Source organism: Platalea leucorodia (assembly GCF_965183815.1).
Source record: "Platalea leucorodia genome assembly, chromosome: 3".
NCBI classification, from domain to species: domain Eukaryota; kingdom Metazoa; phylum Chordata; class Aves; order Pelecaniformes; family Threskiornithidae; genus Platalea; species Platalea leucorodia.
Window position 1 is genome coordinate 1,646,986 of NC_138825.1, and position 24,168 is coordinate 1,671,153.

Consider the following 24,168-nt stretch of genomic DNA (forward strand, 5'->3'; position numbering starts at 1 on the left):
TCAAGACATACTGATGCCAGAGATCAACAAGCCTTTCAAATTCACAAGTTTTCAGTCAGATCTCAGCATTTGTTAGTGGAAGAGAGCAAAGGAGAAAGGTTGGAAGGGATGTCCCCTCCTGTCTTCTGATCACAAATTTAGAATGGAAGCTAGGGGAAAAAAAAAACCCAACAGCAGACAATTTTGTACATAAGGAAACTTCCATCTAAGAGACAGTTACACTACAGACCAACTACAGAAGACACCTTGCAAGATTCCCGTTCGATGACTACGAGTTAGAAAAGGACAGGACAATATAGCTGGGGAGAACAAGAGACTGCTGGTTACTGTTTTCATTATCACTTTGAACAAACTCTCTCAAGCTTTTTAGCAGTGGCTTCTGTTCCGCTTTCGGTTAGACTTTCAGCATACCCATTATTTTTGAGCAATTCTGCAGTATCTACAGTTATCACCCTCCCAAATTTTTGTATGCTACTCTACCACTAAACCTAGCCATGGATTAATACAGCACAACAGCAAACAGCTATATACATAAACCACACCAGACTGGACCAGCGTACTGCAGTGCGTACTCTCAATGCTCAGGTATTTAATGCTGACCATTTGGATAAGGTATTAAAACATCTGTAATTGAGAGATAATGAAGCCACCCACACTGAAAGGTATCCTCTATTAATTACTGAAACAACAGGGTATTCAGTGAGATAAAGGAAAATTTCTCATCCCACTCGGTTTTCTTTGCTTTTAGTTCCTCCTTATCACCTGAAGTATTATTAGCTTATTATTATTATTATGTCTTGCCACATGGATATATTAAAAGACACCCAACAATACTATCAAACCCTATCACTAGTCTAATTTTGGCACTATGTGATTATTTTCTTATTTTGGAAGGGACATAACCATATTAATCTGTAAATCTATTTGTTCTTTCCTCCTGCATTTTCAAAGAGAAACACGTTTCAGCTAAAACAATTCACGTACAAACTGACACTGTTGACTCTTACATTACCAAAAAGTAGTAAAAGCACAATTTTCAATTTTTCAGGACAGATTCAGGCCTTAAGTGAAAACTCCAGCCCTGCAGCGGACACTCCATTACAAGAGCTTAGATTAAGACAATGAAAAGAGCAACCAGCTATAGTTTCACAAATTATTTTAGTGAATTTCTAACTACGGTGAGCCAAATAGCAGTCTCTCATTGGATTAGTACAACTAAAAGTTTCTTCCTAAAAAAACCCAAAGCAAAAAACCACTGCAATTCCACTTATACCAGGTTTTCTGAATTTATATATACACCACAACTCCTGATATGGTTTTCACTGCAAAAATTCACAGTAAACTCTTCCGATACAGAAACTTTGTTTCACACTTCACAGCTCACAGCTACAAGGTTGTTGCTGGGTGTATTTTCCAGAACCTATTACCTCACTGCTAAAGCACTTTCCATGATTTCATCGTTTTTAATAGTAAGGTACACTTACTCAGTGACATGCAGTCCTACACCAATACTGATTTTGTCCGTATTCAGACACGGCAATTACTCAAATGTAAAATTTATCTTTCATTTGACCCTCGAAATATATATGCTGGTTAAATTAGTTAGCGTATAGCCACTTTATCAGCCACTTCACACACGCTATCTTGTTCCCCAATTAGAAAGGTTTACATACAGTGCGACATTCTCATAAACAGTGGTGTAATGTTAACATTGGTTTTCCAATACAATTATTTATGCAGAAAATTACACCTGTGTGACAAGTGTTACAATCTAACAGGACATGCAGAAGATTACACATCGGCCAGAGCTGAACAAAACAAAAAGTCATTCTTACCACCTATGTAATACATTAAGCACAAATGTTTTAGGTGAAGACAAGCCTGGTCGATATGAACTGAATGTAAAAAAAAAAAAATTAAAACAGTAGTTAAATTAACAGCTATAAATCAAATCAATTCAGCTTTTAAAAATATCTTTGACTTCCACCAAAAAGATACCCCTCAAAATTGATGTTAAAAAAAACACCGTATGAGAACAAATCGCACTGCATATTAAGATGGAGTATCTGATATCTAATACAGTTAATAAAAGCTAAAAGTTTCAGACAGACCATCACAACCGATATCCTCCTCCCAGCTGAACCTTCTTTTCCCTTTTCCCTCCTCCCCTGTATGCCAGTTTCTCACACAGTAAATGAAAAGTGACTAGTCAACATCCCCACAGAGCAAAGTATGCAGTTTCAGCAGGTGCTGGCATACACATTAAATAAACCAACCAAAAAAGGCCCCGCTCTTTTGGATTTTCACTGGCAAGCAATACCTACAATTAGCAAAATAATGCGATTTAGCAAAGTTATTTTTCCAGCTACGTAGCCACGAGAGGAATTCAGCATGAAATGCTCCGTAACAAGTTACAAGGCTACAGGCATTTTCTGTTCGTGTCACTTATCAGCAATAGGATCTTCCACTCAGTAGAAGGAAGCAGTGGGAACACTTCAATACCCCTGGACAGAAAAGGGTTTTTTTAAGCCAATTAAGTATTTTCACCTCCATTTCTTTACATGAAGTTTCAATTCAAAAAAGTGACAATGAGTTATCCATGTAACATATTTTGTAATCTGTAATTTATGGAGCAGGACCTTCTCTAATTGGAATTATTAGAAAAATTGTAATTTTGGAAATTTGACAGATGGGGAGGGATTGGCAGCGTAAAGAAACCAAAGAAAACAAGTTTTAATTCTTAAAATCAGTAGAACATTCCTAAAATTCTTAACTGGGAAAAAAATTTATTTATCCATATCATATCATCACCTTGAAAATATATATATACACACACACACATATGTACTTCCTATAGATGGCACATTGCTTTGTTGTACGCATACTGATCTACACCTAGATTACAGATACTGGCAATGTTTACAGTACATATATTTAAGAACAGTTCTTTCCCTCACAATAAAGGTTTGTGAAAATACCATTTGCATCCTATAGATCATCCTAAAATAAGTTGAAGACCCCTTTTCCAGCATATTTAGAAAAGAACTCAATCACATTCATAAAGAGAGGAACATCATAACAAACAATTCATTCGCAGAAGGATACACATGATTTAGTACAGTCTTGCAAGCAATTACTGAAATATACTTCATGAAACTATAAGCAAAGTATTTACTGTGTATCAAATTCCAGACATTAAAAGCAAGTTTCAAAGTACTTTCAAGCATTACAGGTACTTATAGCCTATCAAATGTTTTAAAACGCAAACTTACTTGGGAAACCAATTTAATCCAAGGTGTTCTGTTTTGGAGTACAATATCCTTTCCAACATTTCATAAAGTGGTCTCCATGGTAACTCCAAATCATCCCTGGAAAGCAGTTCTTTTTTCCTAATAGGAAAAAAAAAACCACACAACAAGTACTTCAGGATTAAACATTTACATCGACACACTACACATCAGAATACCCCAGATCACTGCTCTGAATTATGCTTATCTTCAGCATTTGGCACAAACTGCAGGAAGGTCAGGCAAGAGGAAAGCTAGCCACTTGCAGCATTTCTGCGCAAACAGAAGCTGTCAAGATCTTCAGGAAAAGTCTGACTAAGTGAAATAAACATTATCAAGTTGTGAGACAGTCTTCATCATCTCCCTACTTGCGATTCAACCTTAACACTTGGCTTTCTCAGATGTTTTCTCTTCCTAATGGGGGAAAAACACTGACATTCTTTCACTTTCAATACCCCTCCTAAAGCTTTGAAAGGGGCAAGGTGTTCGCATAATGAGAACTCTTTTTAACCAACATCATCTGTACAGGGGAGATTAAGTGAAGTAACCTGTAACAGAACGTGCTATTACATTAAAGTATACAACGACATTCGGCAAGTGAAGTGATCAACTTAAGCAACAAAAGTTTCAGTAGTGAGCAGAAATCTGTACTTACTTTAACAGGTTGATCAACAGGCGTGCAAATCCCTGCATCATGCTGATCTCCAGTTTTGGAATTGTTACCAACTCATACAACAATTTGATAAAAAGCACATGATCTTCTCTGCTGAATTTTCTCCCATATAATCGGATGTATCTACAAACAAAACACAAGATGAGTCAGCAATATTTGTAAACATTTTCATTTTATCTAAGACCCGAGCCAGACTCCATCCGACTTGCTGTTTAATGAAACAGAACTAAAACTCGATTCACAAGTCTAACAAGAAAGAACCTGAAGATATATACCAAAGGAAGACTGACAACTGAAACTAACTACAGAAAGAAAAGTAATGACCGAATAAAGTTTACAGTCTTCTAAGAATCTACAAATACCATAACTTCATGCTCACGCCAGATACCACAAAAACAAGGATCATATTCTTTCACCTCAGCTCAAAGCCATTAAATTTAGTATTTCCATATCCCCATGTATGTATTTCTCGGGGGGTGGGGGGGGAAATGCAACAACTCTCACAAGCAGCCTTATACTCTATCCTTTTCAGCTGGGGCGCTTTAAGAAAGAGACAGGACACAACCCAGAAGCTAACAAAAAAAGTAAGTATCAAGTCAAGTCCTAATCTGATAGCTGCCAGTCAGGCTGAACAATTGATTGAGACCCTGAGCTTCGCTGCTGGCGTGTCCCACTGCTATCCCTTATATTTACTATCTTAAAGTGTAGATCCGTTAGGACTAACTGTGGAAGACATGCTTGCTGTTTTCAAGTTGAGATTGAAAAAGGAAATACATTTAAAGTCTTAAAAGATACTCTGCACCAGCAAAACCTATATAAGGTTCTAGCGCAGCATTTTACATGTCACACAACTATAAATTACTACTCGCCCGGGAAGCACACTTTCCTTTTTATTACTGCTCCAACTATTCTTAAGCATTCATAAGAAACCTTACCCTCCAAGTAGCAGTTAGACAAAGCATACAAGATATGAACCCCTATAAAACAATTTTTTTGAGAAGCCTGTTCATTGTTTTTGTTTAATATTTAATAGAGGTTGGGTTGATTTGTTGCTAAATATACACCAGCAGAGTGTCAAGGCTTGTTCTGGTAATGTGAAGAATGCCAGATCTCACACTGCTTATTTAGTAGGCAGGGCAGCACACGTTGCAGATCCTACCCTGGAACCACCACATGAAAAGATCAGGAAGGAAACATCTCTGAAGGACTCCTACTTGAAAGTAATAGAGGCTAGGTAATTTTAAAGGGGCAAACACTAGCAGTTACTGATGTTAACAAGGAAAACAAGCTGTCTTGATTCCTGAATGTGGCTTCTGAAACCACCTCCTGCGACATTGAGGAATTTAGTTTAATATTATACCTGTTTTAGTTTCAAATGCTTCATGCTCCTCTGTAAACTTTTATCCCTCACAGAACTACCAGTGGGAGAACTGACTACTTGAGAACTACAATTCAGATCCTTAATAAAACACACTTACACGATGCACACTTCACACAGCGACACAAGAGCACACAGGATTTGGACTTAACTGCTTGAGTACTTCCCCCCCCCCCCCCTCCACTTCCCCACATCCCCATTCCTCAGTTTAAAACAAAATTATCTCTGAACTTTCAGGATCACCCACAGCTAGTAATCTGACCAAAAGGAGTTAGTTTCATTAAATACACATATACCAAGTCCCTTGCTCTTTCCTCACAAGATTTTTCAGCCTTCTTCCTCCAGTTTCCCTTGAAGGCCCAGCAGAATAGCTGCAGGGCTCTGGCAAACCAATCATCACCAGTTTTCAGGAAAAGAAAAAAGAAAAAACCAACCAACTCTACAGCACTTTTTCCCCCACTTCCCTTTTCCCCTTGATTTCAAGGGGGGGATTTTTACATTTGATAGGCAGTATTTTCACTAATGCTCATTTCAATGTGTTTTACTTATTTGAAATACAGAAGGAAACAAACAAAATACAGGATAACCCACTCTTCTACCACAGCAACCTAAATTATCTGGATTGGCCAGAAACACTATCTACCTATAGAATTACATTATAAACAGTTGAACACCTACACTTTTCACATGCACAAAATGGACATGCAAAAAGAATCCTCAGAAAAAACCTGGGTGACACTTGATTTTGTGAGGGCTAACAGAAGTATGTAACTTAATCATACTTATTTTAATTGCAGTATTTTACCGTCTAAGAGCATACATTGCTCATACACTGTACGGGAAGGGCCCAATGTGAAAGTCTGGAAGCTTTTTCAAGATTAATGGCGTAATAATCAGGACAACAAAAAATTTCATAAGCAGACATAAGAGCTATTCCCAGACTCTCAAAGGAAAAGCACACGCCTTGAAAACAGTCTGCTAGGCTTAATAGGCAAATCAGAGGCATTTTATATGACCAAGAGAGAGATGACCAGCCACACAGTCCTATCACTCCCACTCAGTCATTTCCTTTAGTCTTCACTTGCTGTTTAATAAAAGGGTAAGACAGCGTTTGATGCAATGGCCAAACTTTACAGCAGTTTGCCTACAAGAGTATTTGTCCTTTTCATGACAGTACACATCTGGGAAGGAAAACAGCAACACCAAAGGCTCATTTCACTGTTGGACAGAGAGTTCTGAAATAAAGTTTAACCTTTAACTTCCAATTCATTATCCTTCAGTCATACACACTTGCATGTATCTCTCTACTCTCATCATACTAGGCATAAAGTAACAAAGAATACTGCTTTCATTTCTTCCTGTATGATTAAAAAAAGAAACTGCAGAAGCCTGAAAAATAAGTTTTAACTACAAAGAAACACTATGTAAGAAATCCAATTAATCTGTCAGCGTTGCTACATATAACAAAAAATAAAATGTTTGGCTGGTTACCTTTCTTGACATTTGCTAACAGCAGTTCTATTACACAAAATGCTGTTTAATTAAGAAATAGAAGGAGGAGTAAAGTACACAGAAACGTACTGAACACAAAGATGCCACTATGCCCAAGAAGCAGAACTAGGTGCCAAATTGCTCCCACATTTACAGCTTCTTTATGGACGGGGGGAGGCAGATTTTAAAACCATCGGTTATTTGTCTTAACCCAGCTGTGCATTAAGACAATGACAGAAAATAATTACTCCTAGAAAGGAGATAATCACCTTTCCCTCAAGATTAAATGAGCAAAATGTAACAGAAGGGAACCGCAACGTTTTCAGAATATCCCCTCACAAAGGACGAAATACCGCCATTACTAAATAAAAGAATATAGGCAGAACTTCATGAATCCTGAAGGACAACTAGAGGCTAATCACACAGGTGCATGTTCACCGTATAAATGGTGGCTCTTCAGCATAAAAAAAATTACTAAATTGGGTTATTGGGGGAAAAATTAATTCTAGAACTACATCGCTGCAAAACAAAAATTAAGACTTCTTATGCGAAGGCGGGTAATACTACATTGCGATGATTCTCGAAATCTTAACTGCATTGCCCTTTTGATTCCTCCTTTAAGAAAACCATCAAAGGTTTTATGAGCTCTCAAACTCTACCAGTCAACTGCCAAAAGGATAAATAAATTGTTCTTTATTGTGCTGGTCCACTGGGTTCTGATTTGGAGGTCAGCTACATGGGGACAAAAAAAAAAAAAAAAAAATCAACAACAAAACCCACCCACACAACCTAAAAAAAACCACGATTAGGAAGTGAAAATTCTGTTTGCAGCTTCATTGTTTCTGCACAGAGTACAGGGTCTCTGGAGGTGAAAAGAAGTGGAATGAAAAAGCCAATTCCCTATTCTAAGAGTATTAGGTATCCAATCTCTCGCTCCACAATTACAATAGACCTATTTTTAGGAAATGTACTATCATATCAAGTGGACATCCTAAACTGCCCCAGAAAGTTGGCTGCTCTGCTACAGTTAAAAATTGCCTTCACTTATGAAGGTGCATAAAGCACTCTCCTGAACTCCTAGCTATCTATTTTCGTTTTCTATCACGCAGGCCAGGATTATGGTCTAAAACTCAGTTTTTTGGTCTAAAACTCAGTTTTCAACTAATTGTATGAAAAACAATGAATCGTGCTCAACAAGACTATTTAAAACACATGTACGTGTATACAGTATACACACACATCCCTTATGCATCCAAAAGGAAAGCTTGTATTTTTCTGATAAAGATGAGAGGGAAATAGATGTAAAACAAGATTTATAGGCAATAGTGATTAAAATACATCAGCAAAGTCCCATTGAGATGTTTTCATCCTCACCAAAGCGTTGTGTCCTGTCATTCTAATTCAGAACAGTTGAGCTGCATTTTTTCCACACCTGACAGCAAGACAGTTAAATGTCATTTTGTAATAAGCCTATACCTGACAAGCACCTAAAATCACATTGTCAGGAACAGAAACTGCGTCCCTCAGCTCCAAAAACTCTACTCTTGCCTACTGAAGTAGAAAGCACAGAAAGACATTTGTGTGTCTTCCAGGCTGCAGAGTCAACTACATGTACGGTAACTATTAAGTGTTCATATTACACTAATATGCTCATTTACAGGCTATATTCTAAAAAAAAAAAACTTAAGAAAACTATAAACAAAGTTTCTATGTAAAACATGAAAGAGGGAAAAATTGAAACAGCAGCCTATTTTTGACCTAGAGACCATAAAAGAGTATGACGTAAGTCCATTTAAGCAAATGATTTTGATGCAACCTGCTTTTTCCACACACACACTGTAGCAAGTTATACAACTGAGATTCAATCTTCTGCTTTCACAACTGGATTAGTATTTTATAAGATACAGATTTTACTAGTCAAAATGCCAATCTTTGAGGCAAGCAGTTTTACTTGCGTAAGAAGTCCCACTAAGTCATAAGTTACTTAAGTAACTGCACTATTTCTGTCTTCACAGGAGAGAAAATTCTCTTGCCACGCTCCACACATGCATCCCAACCAAAGAACCAGTTCGCATCACTGAAAATTATGCATTAAAAAGTTATGCAAATCAGCTTACAGACATTATATCTGATAAACTCCAGTTTTGCTCTTTTTTTTCCCCCCTACTCAGTTCATGACATCAGACAGCTGAAACAGCTGCTCTTAAGATAACTATGTGCAAGTCATGTTTTCAGCTGTTGGGAGTATAAGAAATACAAGATCTCAGGTTCAGCTGTCATCAAGAAACAGTAACTGATACTCACATTTTTAATTAAAAAAAAAAGATTTGAGTTTCACTTTCATTTTTGTACTCTACAGGGTTTATACAGGTTGTATAAAGTTGCAAGGACCTGGGGAGGTGTAACGGTACAAGTATATAATCTGCATGCAATTTTTTCCTTTGCTCATTTATATGTATGAACATATTACAATGTTTGTTTTAACATTTGTATCTGTACAAGAAATAAAGACATGTCAGCCACAGTTCTCAATTATAAATTATTTCACAGAATACTGTGAGAATACAGGCTTTTATAATCCAGGCATTTGCAACAAAGCTAAGCAGCAATCACACTATTATGAAAATTCTAGGCTTTTTTTTTTTTTTTCATCAAACAAATGTGCTATTTTTTTTATAGCAAAAAGATAGTAAGTTGTTTTGGAGGTGAATGACCCACTATCAACAGAGAGCAAAACTTTGATTTTATTGTCATTATCCAATATTTTGACTTAGGTATGACATCAGAACACCATATGGTTGCAACTGTTTCATCTAGGCCTAAACCTTTATAACTTCTTTCAACACACAGAAGTACTTTGTCAAGTTAAACTAAGAAGCAAAACATCTCTCATGTTAAGTACACCAGCTTATTTTTAAGCCAAGCCCACTGTTTCCTTCCCTGCCTACATCCAAACACATTCAGTGTCTTACTGCATATAATATGCCACAAAGAAATCTTGGGACTAACAGGCATCAGACAAGTTGCAAACACACACAATCAATTCAAACTTCAAAGAGTAGGTGGCAAACCACAAATTAGAGCCTCCTGTCCCTTCTGTGATTCATAAAGTAGCATAGCAGCAGTTCTCAATAGGCTAAATTCACTGCCCCGAAGCCTAAACTGGTAACAGTAATTGCAGTTTATATAGTGAGTAATAGGGTGATTCTAATGCAACCCCACACATTTCCAGAGGACTTACGTGCCACATTTAGCCTATTTAGCTAACGCGGGTCTTTCTCGTAGTAAGAACTGCTACAGTTTATTTCAACTTGATTGGTACATAAAGTTCTACCACAGGTACAAAGGCAACAGGTACCACTGAAACCAGTGTAGGCTAGCAGATGGCTGGGGTGGGGAAGGGAAACAGTATTGAACTGGTTCCAAGCAGGTTCAAACTGTCACATAACACAAACATGTGAGTCATTTTGCAACCATCAATGTAATTCTATCTAAGAATGCCTCTTGGCAAATATAAGGATGCTTATATTTCAATACATACGTAATCAAACAGATTTGACTGCCAAATATATATAAAATTCCCAATTAATATAAAAAAATTACTTATGTAAGGAGGAAAATTTTTAAGTGAAGGTCTCAAAACTGTACAAAACACACATACTTCATCATTTCTAGCACATAGGAAACACCGTTTATGAAGGCACACAGGGCATTCAGCAAAAAAACATGATAAACATCCACAGAATTACAGTTCAGTGATTGAAGCCACAGGATTCATTGTCATATGATGCCATTTGCAGTCCCAGAGTGTCCAAAATATCGGCTATTAAGAAAAAAGGGTTAAGTATGCTTTGTAAAATTCGCTGAGAGAAACCAATGTTCTAGTCAGTGCTTTCTATGAAACCACTGTGGTTTTATCTGTATTAAAAACAGCTTGCCAGCACACACAGCAGAGCCAACATCAGCACAAACTACACCGTGCCACAGTACGGGCAAGATATCAAGGGCACCAACGGTGTTTACACAGCATTAAGCCAGAATTTAATCCTGCTAGCACTGAACTAACAAACAGCCTGTCTTGAGAAAGACTTCACGTTCCTACCGCAGGAGTTACGTGGAGATGCTATCTCGGACAACTTGCTTAAAAAGGCGAGAGGTGAAACAGGTGGCCAAGTGTGCATTATAGAAAAGAAACAAACAAACAAACAAGAAACAAACCCACAGGAGCTTGATTTGTAAAACTGGGAAAGTTTCGAGACGACAGGCGAGCTGCTGGAAGCGAAGCCACCTTTGTCCCCATTTCCTATGTCGAAGCACTGGCGGGCCTTGTGTAAGCCACGGGCTACCGGCGGGGAGGCCGGGGCCGGCAGGCGCCGGCCCGCGGAGCTCGGCGGAGCTGCCCGGGCTCCTCCGGCGGAGGTCGGCCCTCGGCGCCCATCCCCAGCCGAGCGGCGGGGCGGGCAGGGGGCAGCCGGCGCCCGCTCGGCTCCGGCTGAGGAGAAACCGTTATGAAGGCAGCCTGCCTGCCTGCCTGCCGCCGCCCTCCCCAACAGCCCCACCGGCCCCGGGGCGGGACGAGCCCGCCGCCCCGGCTTCGCACCCCGCTATCCCGCAGGCCCCGCTCCCAGGCGGCCCCGCCGCTCCCGGGGAAGGCCCGTTTGCGGCACTCACGTCGAAAGCTTCCTGGTCCAGAAGAGCCCCCCGGGCCAGAGCTCCTGCAGCTGCACGGCCCGGGCCAGGTTGTCTTTGATCTGCGAGAGGAAGCGGGCGGCCTCGGCCTCCAGGCGCTCCCCGTAGGGCAGCAGCTTGTTGTAAACGATCTCCTTCTGCGGCGGCGGCGGCAGCGCCATGGCCGGCGCTGCGCTGCGCTGCTTCGCGCCCCGCCGCCGCCCCAGCTGCGCGCCCGGCCCCCGGCGCTCAGCCAGCGGCGCCCCGTGACGACAGCCCGGGGAGCGGCTGATGAGCGCACAAACCGCCGCCCCGCCCCGCCGACTTCCGGCGCGGCGGCGGAAGGCGGGGGCCGAGGGCAGCCCCCGCCCCGCCGGGCCGGGCCCCGCTCCGCCGCGCTCGGCCGGGCGCCTCCGCGCACCCCCGGGCCCACGCAAGCCGGGCGGTGCCGGTCGCGCTGCGGCAGCCCCGAGCCGTTTTCCCCAGCGGGAGCCCTGCGGAGAAGCGGGACCCGGTGCCCCCCCGGCGCTGAGGCCGGGGCTGGGGCTGCCCGCGCAGGCACCTTTTCCTCCCGAACGATGCGGCGGGAAGGCCGTAACTCCCGCTCCAGAGCAGAGTTCCCTTTCTGTGGCTTTGCGGTTTATTAAAAAGCCCTTTTCGTAGAGCTGCCGCCAGCCGGACGCGTAATTCGGAATAAAAACATTCACCCTCCAGCTGCTCTCGAGAGCTGAGCTTCGGAAGAGAATCTTTTGGGGTCTTCGCCCCCCAAAACGTACTGTAATGTTGACGCGGGGATGGGCTTCGTGATGGAGATAACTAGCCCGGGAGCTTGAGAGCAGATTGTGTGGCTGCCTAAGAGGCTTATTTGAAATAATAACGCTAGTCAGCGAGGGGGAGCTCAGCGGTGCCCGGTCCTGGCGTTGGCCCGTGGGCGCAGGATAAAGCTTGCGATGGATATGGGATAACAGCCCGAGTAGGACTGATAGCTGTTATCTCCAGCTGGCTCCTAAATATAATTGTTAATTGAATTTCCCCCCAAGAATTACATCGTGACCGTACAACAGCTGCAAACTGATGAGATTTAAAGCTCCTGACAAGGGCAAATCCTGTTTTCTGATCTTTATGCACAAACTAGCTCTGCTTAAAATTTAAAAAAAAAAAAAAAAAGATGGCTAACTAAAGGCTGAAACACATAACAAAGAGGAGAAATGCCACAGAAAACCTAAATGCGATAAGCAAAGGCCATAACGCTTAGATACTGTCATGGCATTTTCCTGAAGGGTGCATTCACACCACCTTGTTATGTGCCTTTTGTATCAGAGATGATTTTTATTTCCAGTCCACTGCAACAGGAGACGATTGCGTGTGTTATACGCACCTACACCTGCATGAGCAGAGTCACGCGGCTTTGATTTAGAGTCACCAAAAAAAATAACCAGCGCAAATGCTGTAGGGTTCTTCTGAGGAAGAGCACTGATAAATCAGCGTTACATAAACCAGGCTTTCCCAGGCGCCCAAAGGAGGCTCGATGCTACTTCATCGCGCTCCCATCAAGCATTTTTTGTGTAATATCTTGGGAAAGCTACAGTCTATAATCACGTTAAGTGCACCAAATAACTCCTGTTCCCAAAGCTTCAGCGAACGTCATTGTTCTGGGTTATGGGATGAGGCTAGGATGAAATACTTTGCTCGTTTCCCTGGACTGAAGTGCTACAAAGGGCCAAGCCTTTTCTAGCAGGTACCGAAGAAACAAAACTAGTGCTGCCTCTTCTCACCTTCCCAGACCTGTACTTTTAATAAGGGAAGCACGACAATTTTGTTTAGGGTTCAAGACTTTTGAAATACCCTTCCATTCCTAGAAGATTTTGTATCACATAATCTTGTAGATGATGTATATCAACTTTTACATTATTACAAAACAGTTGGACTTCGCTATAATTTTTATTATGATTTGGAGGGTATTTGTTAACATCTTTCACAGCGGCTTTACAATTACATTCTATTGCCTCATATCTACCTAATTCAAAAAAAATGTATACATTAATTGCTGTCCTTTCTGGCCTGAATTAAAAATGAAATGTGATTACGGACAAATTTCTATGGAGACAAAGTACATCTGGTTTTACTGTTTTGTTGGTGAAAACAGGAATAAGCAAAAGGTGTAGCTGAACACTATGAAATGAATAGTTTTATCATCAGTTCAGACAAGGATAAATTGGATAACTGGCCCATAAGCTGTAATAAAAAAAACCCCATGTTTAAGGATAAGTGAAAATATCTGTGCCTTGAAACTGGAAAGTCTAAAATTACGTATTTTCTGTCACTTATGGGCAATTCTCCTTTCCTACCCAATTGCAATGGTGCTTTGTCCAAACAGCCGTTTCCACTGCAGGAAAGTGTTTATTAAATTGGAAGCACACAGAGATTGTTTGGACTTGGAGAAAAAAAAAAAAATCAAAATTATAGTCCAATTTTCTGAAATTGAAGTTGGCAGATACATAAGGAACTTCAAAGCTGCGCTCTGTTGCTTCACAGCTACGTTATCACAAAAAAATACTCCTGCGGTTTCTGCCCTTTCTAACCCGAGTTAAAACTGAAGCTTGACTTTTCACACATTTCTAAGTATTTTGCAATGTGAATAAGCACCTCTGACCTCAGGGCACCTATTTCATCTGAACCAGGAGCCTCCTCATCTGTGACCATTGTACCTCGACACACAACTGCCTTCCACCAGAATTAAACACTTACCTTTCGGGGGAAAAATGTGCAAAGTATGCCATCAGCACCTCAGACAGCCATCCTACTAATCTGACCCCCTCGTTCTCAGAAATACAATTCCTGTTTTCAGAATCTGAAACAAGGAAAAAGATTCTGCGTCCATTCGCAATTGCAACAGCAAGCATACATATAGTACTTGCATTTTGAAAGTATTTTCTGCATATTGATTAATTTATTAATTACATTTACTAATCATTTAAAAACTAATCATTTCCCCCCCAGTATGCTGGCGTTTTGCTATTTAAAAGGAAAAAAATGATACATTTTGCCAAGTGAGTCAAAAATAAATTTGTTCTTCAAGTTTGCAATATGTTTTGGCTGCAGCAGTGTGTAAAAGCACATTTGGTTCCCGAGTCATATGATGAAGGACTAGCTTTCATAACAAGGAACCCGTCTGTGCTACTTGCATCAACAGCTTTTTCCTCTCTTATTAAGTAGGAGGAATATGAATTGAGAGCAACCCAAATATGGTTGCCACCTGTTGTTTTTGGCATTAAATCTTGAGAACTGATGCATCCAAGTGTTGTAGTTGTGAAAAAAATACAATCTTTCCATTCATGAGAAATTGCGACTGTTAACAGTGGCTTAAGTCACATTGCGCGTTGTTCACACATTCCCTTGTTGGACGGCTTGCTGCCTTAGGTCAACTAACACCAGCACTGTCATCGGTATTTAGGAAACTTGTCACTCAACCTTAACCGTGGTTTCTGCTATCAGCTCTCAAGCAACTACTTTTCCTACACAGACATTTTGCTTAGTGACCCATCTGTCCTTCCCGAGCTAAGTTAAAAGTTGAGTAATTTTTTGAGTGACGGACTTCTAACTATTTTACAATTTGGAAAAGAACTCAATCCAACAGGAGCTTCATATTACCTGTATCATACCCGCCCTGGTCTGTGACCGCCCCCCATCTCAAAGAGCCCCATTACAAAAATAAAGAGGAATATCTTGCGTTTTGATGTTGTCAGTGATGAGGATCCTCAGACTTTCTCTCATCCCTGTGTTTCTAAATTGGTCAGTCATCCAAAGCAGGCACTGAAAGATGCCAACGAGAGGCAAGAAGCTGCTGCCATCCCGCTCACCAACTTTCAGACACCATGGAAGTAACTTACTTTCTCCAAGAAGCATCATCTGTGATTACTAGCTGCAAGTCTTTAGACTCACAAGGGCATTTTCATTGCAAGGAGCTGCTCTGTCCCTTCAGGATGGGGACAGGAGGAGAGCCTGTAATTACAGCCTGCTGCGAAAGCATTTACTGCCCTGCCCATGGGAAACTGAGTTGCTCTAAAGATTTTGGGTAGTAGCAGTTCCTTGTCTGGCATAAACAGTGAAGAGCAGTAATTACAGCTGCTCGTCTCCCCTCCTGCCCCTAGGAACTCAACTGCAGTTACTACTTTCTTGAGAAACAATGAGCAAGATGGCAGTAGCATTAGTCAGTCTAACCACTTTTCTGAAGTGTGTGAATGTGATTTAAATCGCTAGTTTTAAGTCAAAGAAACAGAAGCACTCATTTTAAAAACAACATATCTATGCTGGTTTGTAGCTAGAAAATTTCATCTGGAGACACGTGACCTCCTTATTTAAAAAAAAAAATATGAGAAACACTGCTCTATTTAAATATAGAGAAAATTTTCATGAGCCAGAAAACTACAACTTAGAAACACACCTATTGCAGAAACTTCTATTTTACAGAGAATTTATCTGTTTGGAGGATGAGGGCAAGAGAGATTACAGCATCTGAATGAAGTGCCGAGGAACTTAAGCTTCCTGTATAGTATGAGACAAAAATAGGTTCTTCTAAAGCATGATTCAGAGTAACTAATTTTAGGTCCCCAAAGTAAGGCTGTCTAAATACTCTATTACATGTTTCAAGTTGGATGGGGAGGCGGGTTCAGTATCACCTAAAGCACATACACTGAACACTGATATTGTTCCGTTTCTACAATGCCTGTTCAGATACACATGTTCTAATAGAAGTGGAACGTTTATCAGCTTAGCCTATATTGTTTGGGAAAGGAACAGAAATAAAAGGCACTTGTGAAGGGGTTAAAGTGTTAATATGGGCACCTGTATAATTTGTAAAACTTTTCTACACAGACAAGGCTGACCGAATATGTGCAACATTGCTATCCTTCCTTTACATTCTCGGTGGTTCTGTTTATGAGAGTTCAGGCAGTTAAACCCATTCTCAATTATACCAGTTCACAAGGTATTAGTTGGCCTCCTCTCTTTCCCAGCTAAAGTTAGTGGGTTACTGTTCTTACAAGGATGGGCAGCCACTGTTTGTACAAAACCAGGACCAAAATCCTCCTTGGATTTCCTCCTTGGAAATCAATTAATTTATAGCAAAACTGGTTTTCCCTCTCCACTCCCTGGATTTGTTCTCTTCAGGTGCCTTATCACCTAAGATTTGGAAAGCAAAAATCCACACAAGAGAATCTGGCTTTGACAGTCTGTTTCCTCCACATATCTGAAACTCCTGAAGACATCCTGGGAAACTATTGTGCCTGCAGGAAGAAAAAGTAATAGACTTGAGCCTCATTATAGGAGCTTACTGCTGATTTCTTTCCAAGTTACTCATAGCTATTTGAAATAAATAATAATTCCTTGGATATAAAAGAAATACAGCCAACTTCAGGGAAAGAGACATTACTTTTTCCACGCCACCCCCCTTGAGGCACTGAGATGGATTCTTCTGTCTCGCTGTCTTGCCAAACAGAAACCAGCTGCAGAGGAGCATGTGATGACAGTGAACTCGCAAAGGTCAATTCTAGGGATTCTGCTGTTCTAGGAAATGAAGGAAACGCAGTCCCTTGGCAGCCTGCAGTCACTTGCATAGAAACTGCTCATTATGGACTTGGCAGTTTCATACAGCTGCTCTGTGTTTGCCAAAGCAGAACTGTGGCAGACCTTACCCCAAGTGCTTGAGTAGCTGATGGTATTTTTTTTTCAGTGGTAAATGCATCTGTTGCATCTTCATCTGCAGTTCTCTGTTCTCTGGTTTGTCTATTCATTTCTCTCATTTCAGTTCCCTTCCAATTCTTAGGTTAGCAAAATGGCAACTATATATAACTTTTCTGGGCAGGATTTATCTTTCGAAATAGGAACAAATTGTGAAATACCAACTTGTGTGATAGTATCCTACTTCACAAATAGTCCCATTGACCTCAGTGGGGTATCACATGCAGCAGCGTGCTTCTTTGCATTAGAAGATTATGAATATTTTCTTTTAGAAAAGCCTTCAAAGCCCATTTGGATACCACTGATGGATGGAACCTGCGAACAGGTGCTCTACATCCTAAAATATCTGTAGTCTCTCCGCATTTGAATTAGGCATTAGCTGAAAATGTAAGGTCTTCCATGTTGTTCCAGTTAGGAGAAGAAATTGGCAATGTCTATTTAAAAAAAAAGAAACAAGTATAAGGTCTGTTTTCCCAACCCAGGATAAATCAAATAGCAGCCAAAAACCTTTGTTTAGGTGTTCAACCTTGTTTCAAGCAGCATTCAGCACAAATAATTGTTGTGTTTATCACGGTCATAGCTCAAGTGGTTGTTCAGGCTTTAACTCTTTGGGTGGATTGTGTGTTCACTGTTTCGACGTGTGGATCAGAAATATTTAAATATTTATGAATTCTGGAAGAGAGACAAGCTCACTTAAATATTCCCTTAAGCAACCAATCCTTTCTCTCCCGTTCAAGAATTATTTATACTTTGCTTCTGGCTGCATGGTTTTATGCATTGAATCTGCACGGAGACTTCTGGGCACATTTCTAAAGCAGCAGCTTCGCTCACGGGGTGTTACAGAGACATCCAGCAGATTAACAAACCTTTGAGAGGGTCACGTGAAACAAGCTCAGAGCTATCTAGCATTCATTTGGCCTAACGTGGCAACTTGTTTATGCTTATGTCCTAGTAACACGGGGATAATAAGTATAATTGTGTCAGGGGCATGATTATGGCAATGCAGGTCCTGCTGACTAAAACTGGGATTCACGGAACTGTAAATTGGTGGGGTTTATTATTGTGTCACGTGCCCTGTTACGAAGAGTTCAAGGTGAAACAATGACTGTAAATTAACACTTTGTAACAACCTTTGAAATGTAACTGTCAAAAAGGCCATTTAGGATAGAAGGAATGTTCTAATTAAGGAACACAACAGGACTCAGAGAAACCCCAGGGAGAGGGAAAAGTCGCTTTTGCCACATTTGTACATTGTAACTTAAAGGCTAAGCCCAGTGGAAAACTGAGCCATATTTAGTATAAAGCCAGAAGCTGCCCTTCTGCTGGGCAAAGTACCAAGAACCGGGTGAAAGACCTAAGGAAGCTTAAAAAAAACTCAAGTGAGAAAGAGAATCTGTCTTGAACAAAAAAGAGCAGAAAAGATAGCTTGTAATCTCAAGAGAGCTCTGCAGGACAATACAGTGGGCGTTAACTGTTATTTCCTCAGACAGAGAGTGGTACCACTATCTACAACCCCCATGTGTTTTCTTTTTCAGTAACATTGCAATGGATGAATGCAGAATCTGATTCGTGCTTTCTTGGCTTTGCCAAATGCATGCTCAAATCCTATAATCATGCTATGAATTAATCTGCCTGATGAGACATGTTTGGAAAAATGGTTGTCCTTGGAGATTCCAGCCCTCTTTGCCTGGGAAAGATGGAGTAAGGGATTGCTCATCAGCATCTGGAATGGTATCAGCAGGAGGCCTGACGGGCTCTGAAATTAGAAGAAGCTGGGTCAGAGTCACTCTGGTTATCCCCAGCAAATGAGCACCTCTGAAAAGCAGGGCATTTTGAAATGGGAAATTGGGAGGAAAGGGAATTTGGGGTGGTGTCAGGGGTACCAGAGGTGTTACCACATAGGGATCACTTTCAGATCCCAACAGAGCATACAATGGCTTGATGTGCTTTAGCTGCCGAGAACAACACCTCCGCATCGCATCAGCTGCAGCGCTTACGTCGTAGGCTACGAGAACGGCCATACCAGCCAAGACCATCGGCCCTGTGTACCTAATGCTATCGTGCCTCTGCTCAAAACGTGGGATAGCATCCCCCAGCTCTCCCGGGGCTTTTCAGGGAGTGGTTGGTACCATCAGGGTTGCTTTGTTCAGTATCTCCTTCTGGTTTTCTCATTTTAATTTTTTTAAACTCAGATATTCACCTCTTCTCTCATTAGATTCCCGGGCTCTGTGCCTTTTTCTCTCTCCAACCCATGCAAACCTTTCTTTTTTCCAGGAAAGCTTTCAGTTTCTTTAAGACTGACCTCAGTCTTTGCTCAGTCTGTCTTTGCTGCGGAAACATGCAAGAACAGTTTCCTGCGACAAGACTAAAACTAAGAACTAGAGACTAAGAACTGGGTGTGCATACAATTTTACTTCCCCTCTGTATACTCTCCATTTTCTTCAGTTCACAGACAGACATCCTGAGTCACAGGCTATTTCGTTGTGTTTAATAGTGCTAAATTGGTTTTTCATCCCCTCATTCATCTGCTTTTTAAGCTCATTATGTTTTGGCATCAATGTTCTGCAGCTGCAATTTCTGATTCATGCACAGTGTGAAAAGTTGTTCCCTTTGGTTTGTCATAAACTTGTTACCCAGTAATTTTGTTTGATGCCCACGAGTTCTCATACCTGAGAAATAATGAGGCCTATTGACCATTTAAGATTATACAGACCTATGTAGTATCCCCTGGACAGACTAATATTCTTCTGTCTCAAGAAGACACAGGCAAATATTAGTCTGTTTAGTCTTTCTTCATATGCAGTTGTTCCAGGCTTCAGATCATCCTTACTGATTTCGTCTGTTGCCTTTTCTGTTGTTTTTGAGGTGAGGAATGGCTAGAACAGGATATTTCGTCAAGCCAGGGTTTACACAGTGACCTGAGGGTATTTTCTGCTTTGCTCTCTGTTACTTTAACATTCTTTTCCTAAGGCCCTTTCTTGACAGCCACTAAGCATTAAATAATTCTCATAAAACTGTTCACAGTAACTCCAGAATCTCTTTTCTGAGTGATAAATGGCTCATTCAGAAACCACTGCTGTGTTTGCATAGTTTGGTGTGCTTTTGCTCTGCGCTTAGTGTTTAATAACACTGAATTTAGTCTGACTTTTTAATGCCCAGTCATTTAGTGTAATGAGATACTTCTGTAGTTCTTCGTGGTGGCACTTGCTTTTGCTGCCCAGAGTAATAGAATATAGGATTTTGTCAAAAGCTTTTTAAAAATCCAGGAGCACTCTATGAACCAGATCACCCCTTTCCACATAACCACTGATTTCTCAAAAGCATTCAAGTTGATTCAAAACATGAATGCTTGCTACAAAAATCATGCTGATTCCTCCCATTTTATCAGAACTACTGATGTTTTTACTGGGTTGGATGGTGAAGATGGCATCAAGGGAGTACAAGAACGGATGGAAGTTTGGGTCCGACAGCAGCAACCTTTTTATCTATGCATAGACCCTGTTTAGTTAGGACAAAAGAAAGGGCACACACGGCCCTGATGTAGAGGTGTGTTTCAGTGCCTTTGGCACGCGCTAGGTCTTGCCTGCTGCATCTAGATAGTGCGGTATGTGTTTCTAGAGCTTCATCCCACCTTTCAGAGCCAAGAGAGTGTCTTCCTTCATCCAGATGCTGATTTTAATTTGTCACAAGTTAATGTCTTTGAAACATACTCCCCTGGTTTGATTGGAGTTGGCCAGCAGATTGAAACTTGGAGAAAGACATGGGAGGTTGACAGGCAGATGGACACAGTGAATACATAAACATTGCTTATTCGGGAAAGAATTGTTATTCTTATCAGCTTACTCTTACCAGTACAAGGTCCTGTATCAGGGAACTATGAACAGAGAACAGAAGGACCATCTGAAACCATCTGAGAGTTTTCCTGTGTTGCAATATAGACAGTATCTATGGACTTACTGCCTTTCATGCTTTCTCTCTTTTTATCTTAGCAAGATGAGCATATCAACATGTTTTCATTGTTATTACTAATTTACCATTTATTTTTCTAGCAGAAATAATAACTCAATGTACCAATTTAAGGAGGCAATGTTATGGGAACTTAAAGTAAATGTTTGGAACAGACTATTCACTTTTCCCGAGAAGGTCTGAATTCAAATGACAATATGACAATATTTATTGCTAAATCTAAGAAGCTATTCCGACCCCCTACTCCATCAATGCCAGTTGCTTGGCCATCACTGGTTCTCACATACCCCTGTAATAATAGCAGATAGCTCATTTTATCTATTTCAACACAAATTGTAACTTAAGCTTTTGAAGTTATCCAGTTCCAAGAATTGAAGTGGTAATCAATTCAGTGAGACTTGACTGAAATACCTGATGACACAGGCTGCACTAATGCATTTCAAGATTCCGAAATACTAATTAGGGCTTCTCTTTGTTGCTTTTAAGAAGAAATAGTGGGCTAATGCAGTTAATGAGAATGAATCAAATAGTTTCACAGAACTGCAAAATGTAATAGCTGTCAACCCACCTCCATTATAAACCATTCCTTTACCAACCCACACTCTTTTGTGCTTTCTTAGATCTTTTATAGAGCCCTAAATCCTCCACAAAACCTGACATCATTGTTCTAGTGTCTGTGGGAAGAGTGATGCTTAAATTTCCTGTATTTCAATGGGAATAAAGAACTAACTGCCTTAAATGACCGCATCTCCTCCTCCTCAGCGTGTTGCGTAAGAAGAGAAAAATATAACCACCACCAGCATCTCAGTCAATGTTTTCCTCAAATTTTAATGTGTTTCCTGTGAATGGATATTTCATAAATCAAACGTCGGATAAATCTCCTTCTGTTTTCCTACCAAACCACGTGACTAAGACTTCTAACATGCTCCTTCTAAATGTAAGAGGATGGTCTGGGCCCCCCTTCTTCACCAAGCCCCAATCCTTTCACATTTTCTCTCTTTCCCTTTGGAGCTCACTGATGTCTCCAGTAAAACCTCAGGAAGCATGACATTTCAAATCATTAAATAATAATCCAGGGAAAATAGAGAACACAAAGACAACACCAAAAGAGCAGCTCGCTAAGTTGAAGAATTTTAACGTTCTGTTTGCATGCAGAATTAACTTTTTCCTGAATAACATTGCTTTTACATGTTTGCTAGTTTAGGATCTAATCTAATTTGCATAAAACTCCTAGGTCTTGGATTCACACAATTAAAATATTATTATGGTTAAAATGTTCCTTTGTTCACAAACTGCTTATAAAGTCAAGTTATACTTATCTTCTGTAATGAAATTATACCCAGTGAATTTAAATCCTTGCAGGCATTACAGTAGGTGGGTTTGCGTTCAGATTTAATCATCAAGCCAAGACTTACTTGATCCATCACACCAGCGTAGGACTGACAGACTTAACCCCAAATTGCACCCTCTGATTCTTATGCTTTAGAACTTAATAGCAGAACTTTATCAGTCACATTTTTGTTTGAGATGGATTTTTTTGCTATAGGATACATCAGTTCATGTTTTATTTACCAACACTTTATGATTTAAGTGACATTTATGATGATGCAAGTCTTCAGGGCTGATTTCCTCGTACTAAGCATTTATTTTTACCTAGTGATTTAGTTCCTTATTACGTTTTCAGATTAAAATTTTTACTACTACTAACTAGAACTGATTTACCTAAAGATTCTTTCTTTTTATATATCAGTGAAAATACTTTTTAAAGCTTAATTTAGACTGAAAAATCTGAACTTTATTTTCATGTGGTTTTGTTGGTAGAGGTTTAGGGGTTTATTGCCTTAGATCTTTATGTGCAGGAGTGTTAACCAAACTAAGGACTTTGACATGGCAATGATAAAAAAAATGTTGAGAAGCAGACAGAGGTTTAGTTTCATCAAATATTCATATCTATATATGATGTCAAACAAAATTATCAAACTGTGAATGGGATCACAAGCAAAAGAACTTTGGAGATTACTGCTTTACCTTAAAAAATAAAAGCTAATTTCAGAGGAAAACACAGTTGATTGATAGGTCTTCATGCCCTAGACAGAATCAGGATGAAGTGAATTAGGGCTTTAACAAAACAGTCTTCCATGCAATCTGCCGTACAAGAACATGGTTGTTCTACATGTAGGCCCTCAGACTAACTGTTTGAAAAATCACGAAGTAACACAAAATCTACACAATATAGCCTAGCCACAGTAAAATAATGGGTTCACAATTTTGTATCTGTCACCATGTAACTTCTGTTACTTTATGTAAGCAGTCCATGATTTTAGAGCATGAGAGGGACAAATTTAGGTCCCATCCACACAAAGTTTGGCTGCAGTCCTGTAATGTGATCTGTGTAGGCATGACCCTTCCTCTGCACAACGCTCCACTTGCTTAAGTGGGCCTCTGCACAGGTGTGTGGGTCCTCCCACACGGATCAGATTGCTGGATTTGGATCTCGCATTATAAATGGATCAGGAGACAAATGTTGTAACCAGGTCACCTGCCTGTGCCATGGGTATACTGTAGATTCATCTATAATGTATTTAATCAGTCAACCACCACGGAAATATTTTAGCAATTGTTATTTTTGTCCATACATTATTACTTCAACAATCTTTAATTTTTATTTTTCCAGAAGGGTAATCAAATCTTCTTTCAAAATGGAATGCAGTGCTTCCTTCAACCATTCTGTTAAATTCTTTTTCTTTAGGTTACACAGTAATAATTGCACTATAAATATCCAGGTAGATCATCAAAGATTTCATGGAATTTGTATGCTTGAATTTCAAGTTTTGCAGTTTTACAGTACAAAGTAATTTTTTGTTTATGACGCAGCTAAAGAAAACAGTTTCCTCCTATGTTGTTCTATTTCAACATGAGACTTCATTTTTGCAAAACACTACTTTGGTTTTTGGCTTTTTAGTTTA

At 40.2% G+C, this 24,168-nt stretch overlaps 1 protein-coding gene across 1 annotated transcript in view; it reads right to left on the bottom strand.

Annotated features, from left to right (window-relative positions):
• Positions 1-11,740, bottom strand: part of PSME4 (proteasome activator subunit 4) — a 68,465-nt gene extending 56,725 nt beyond the window's left edge. Inside the window, exons 1-3 of the mRNA XM_082307035.1 lie at positions 11,501-11,740; positions 3,943-4,083; positions 3,273-3,389 (exon numbers count right to left, since the gene is read on the bottom strand). Coding sequence (XP_082163161.1) covers positions 3,273-3,389; positions 3,943-4,083; positions 11,501-11,679 — 437 coding nt within the window. The 5' untranslated portion in view covers positions 11,680-11,740. The remainder of the gene's footprint in view (positions 1-3,272; positions 3,390-3,942; positions 4,084-11,500) is intronic.
• Between the last annotated feature and the right edge of the window lie 12,428 nt (positions 11,741-24,168).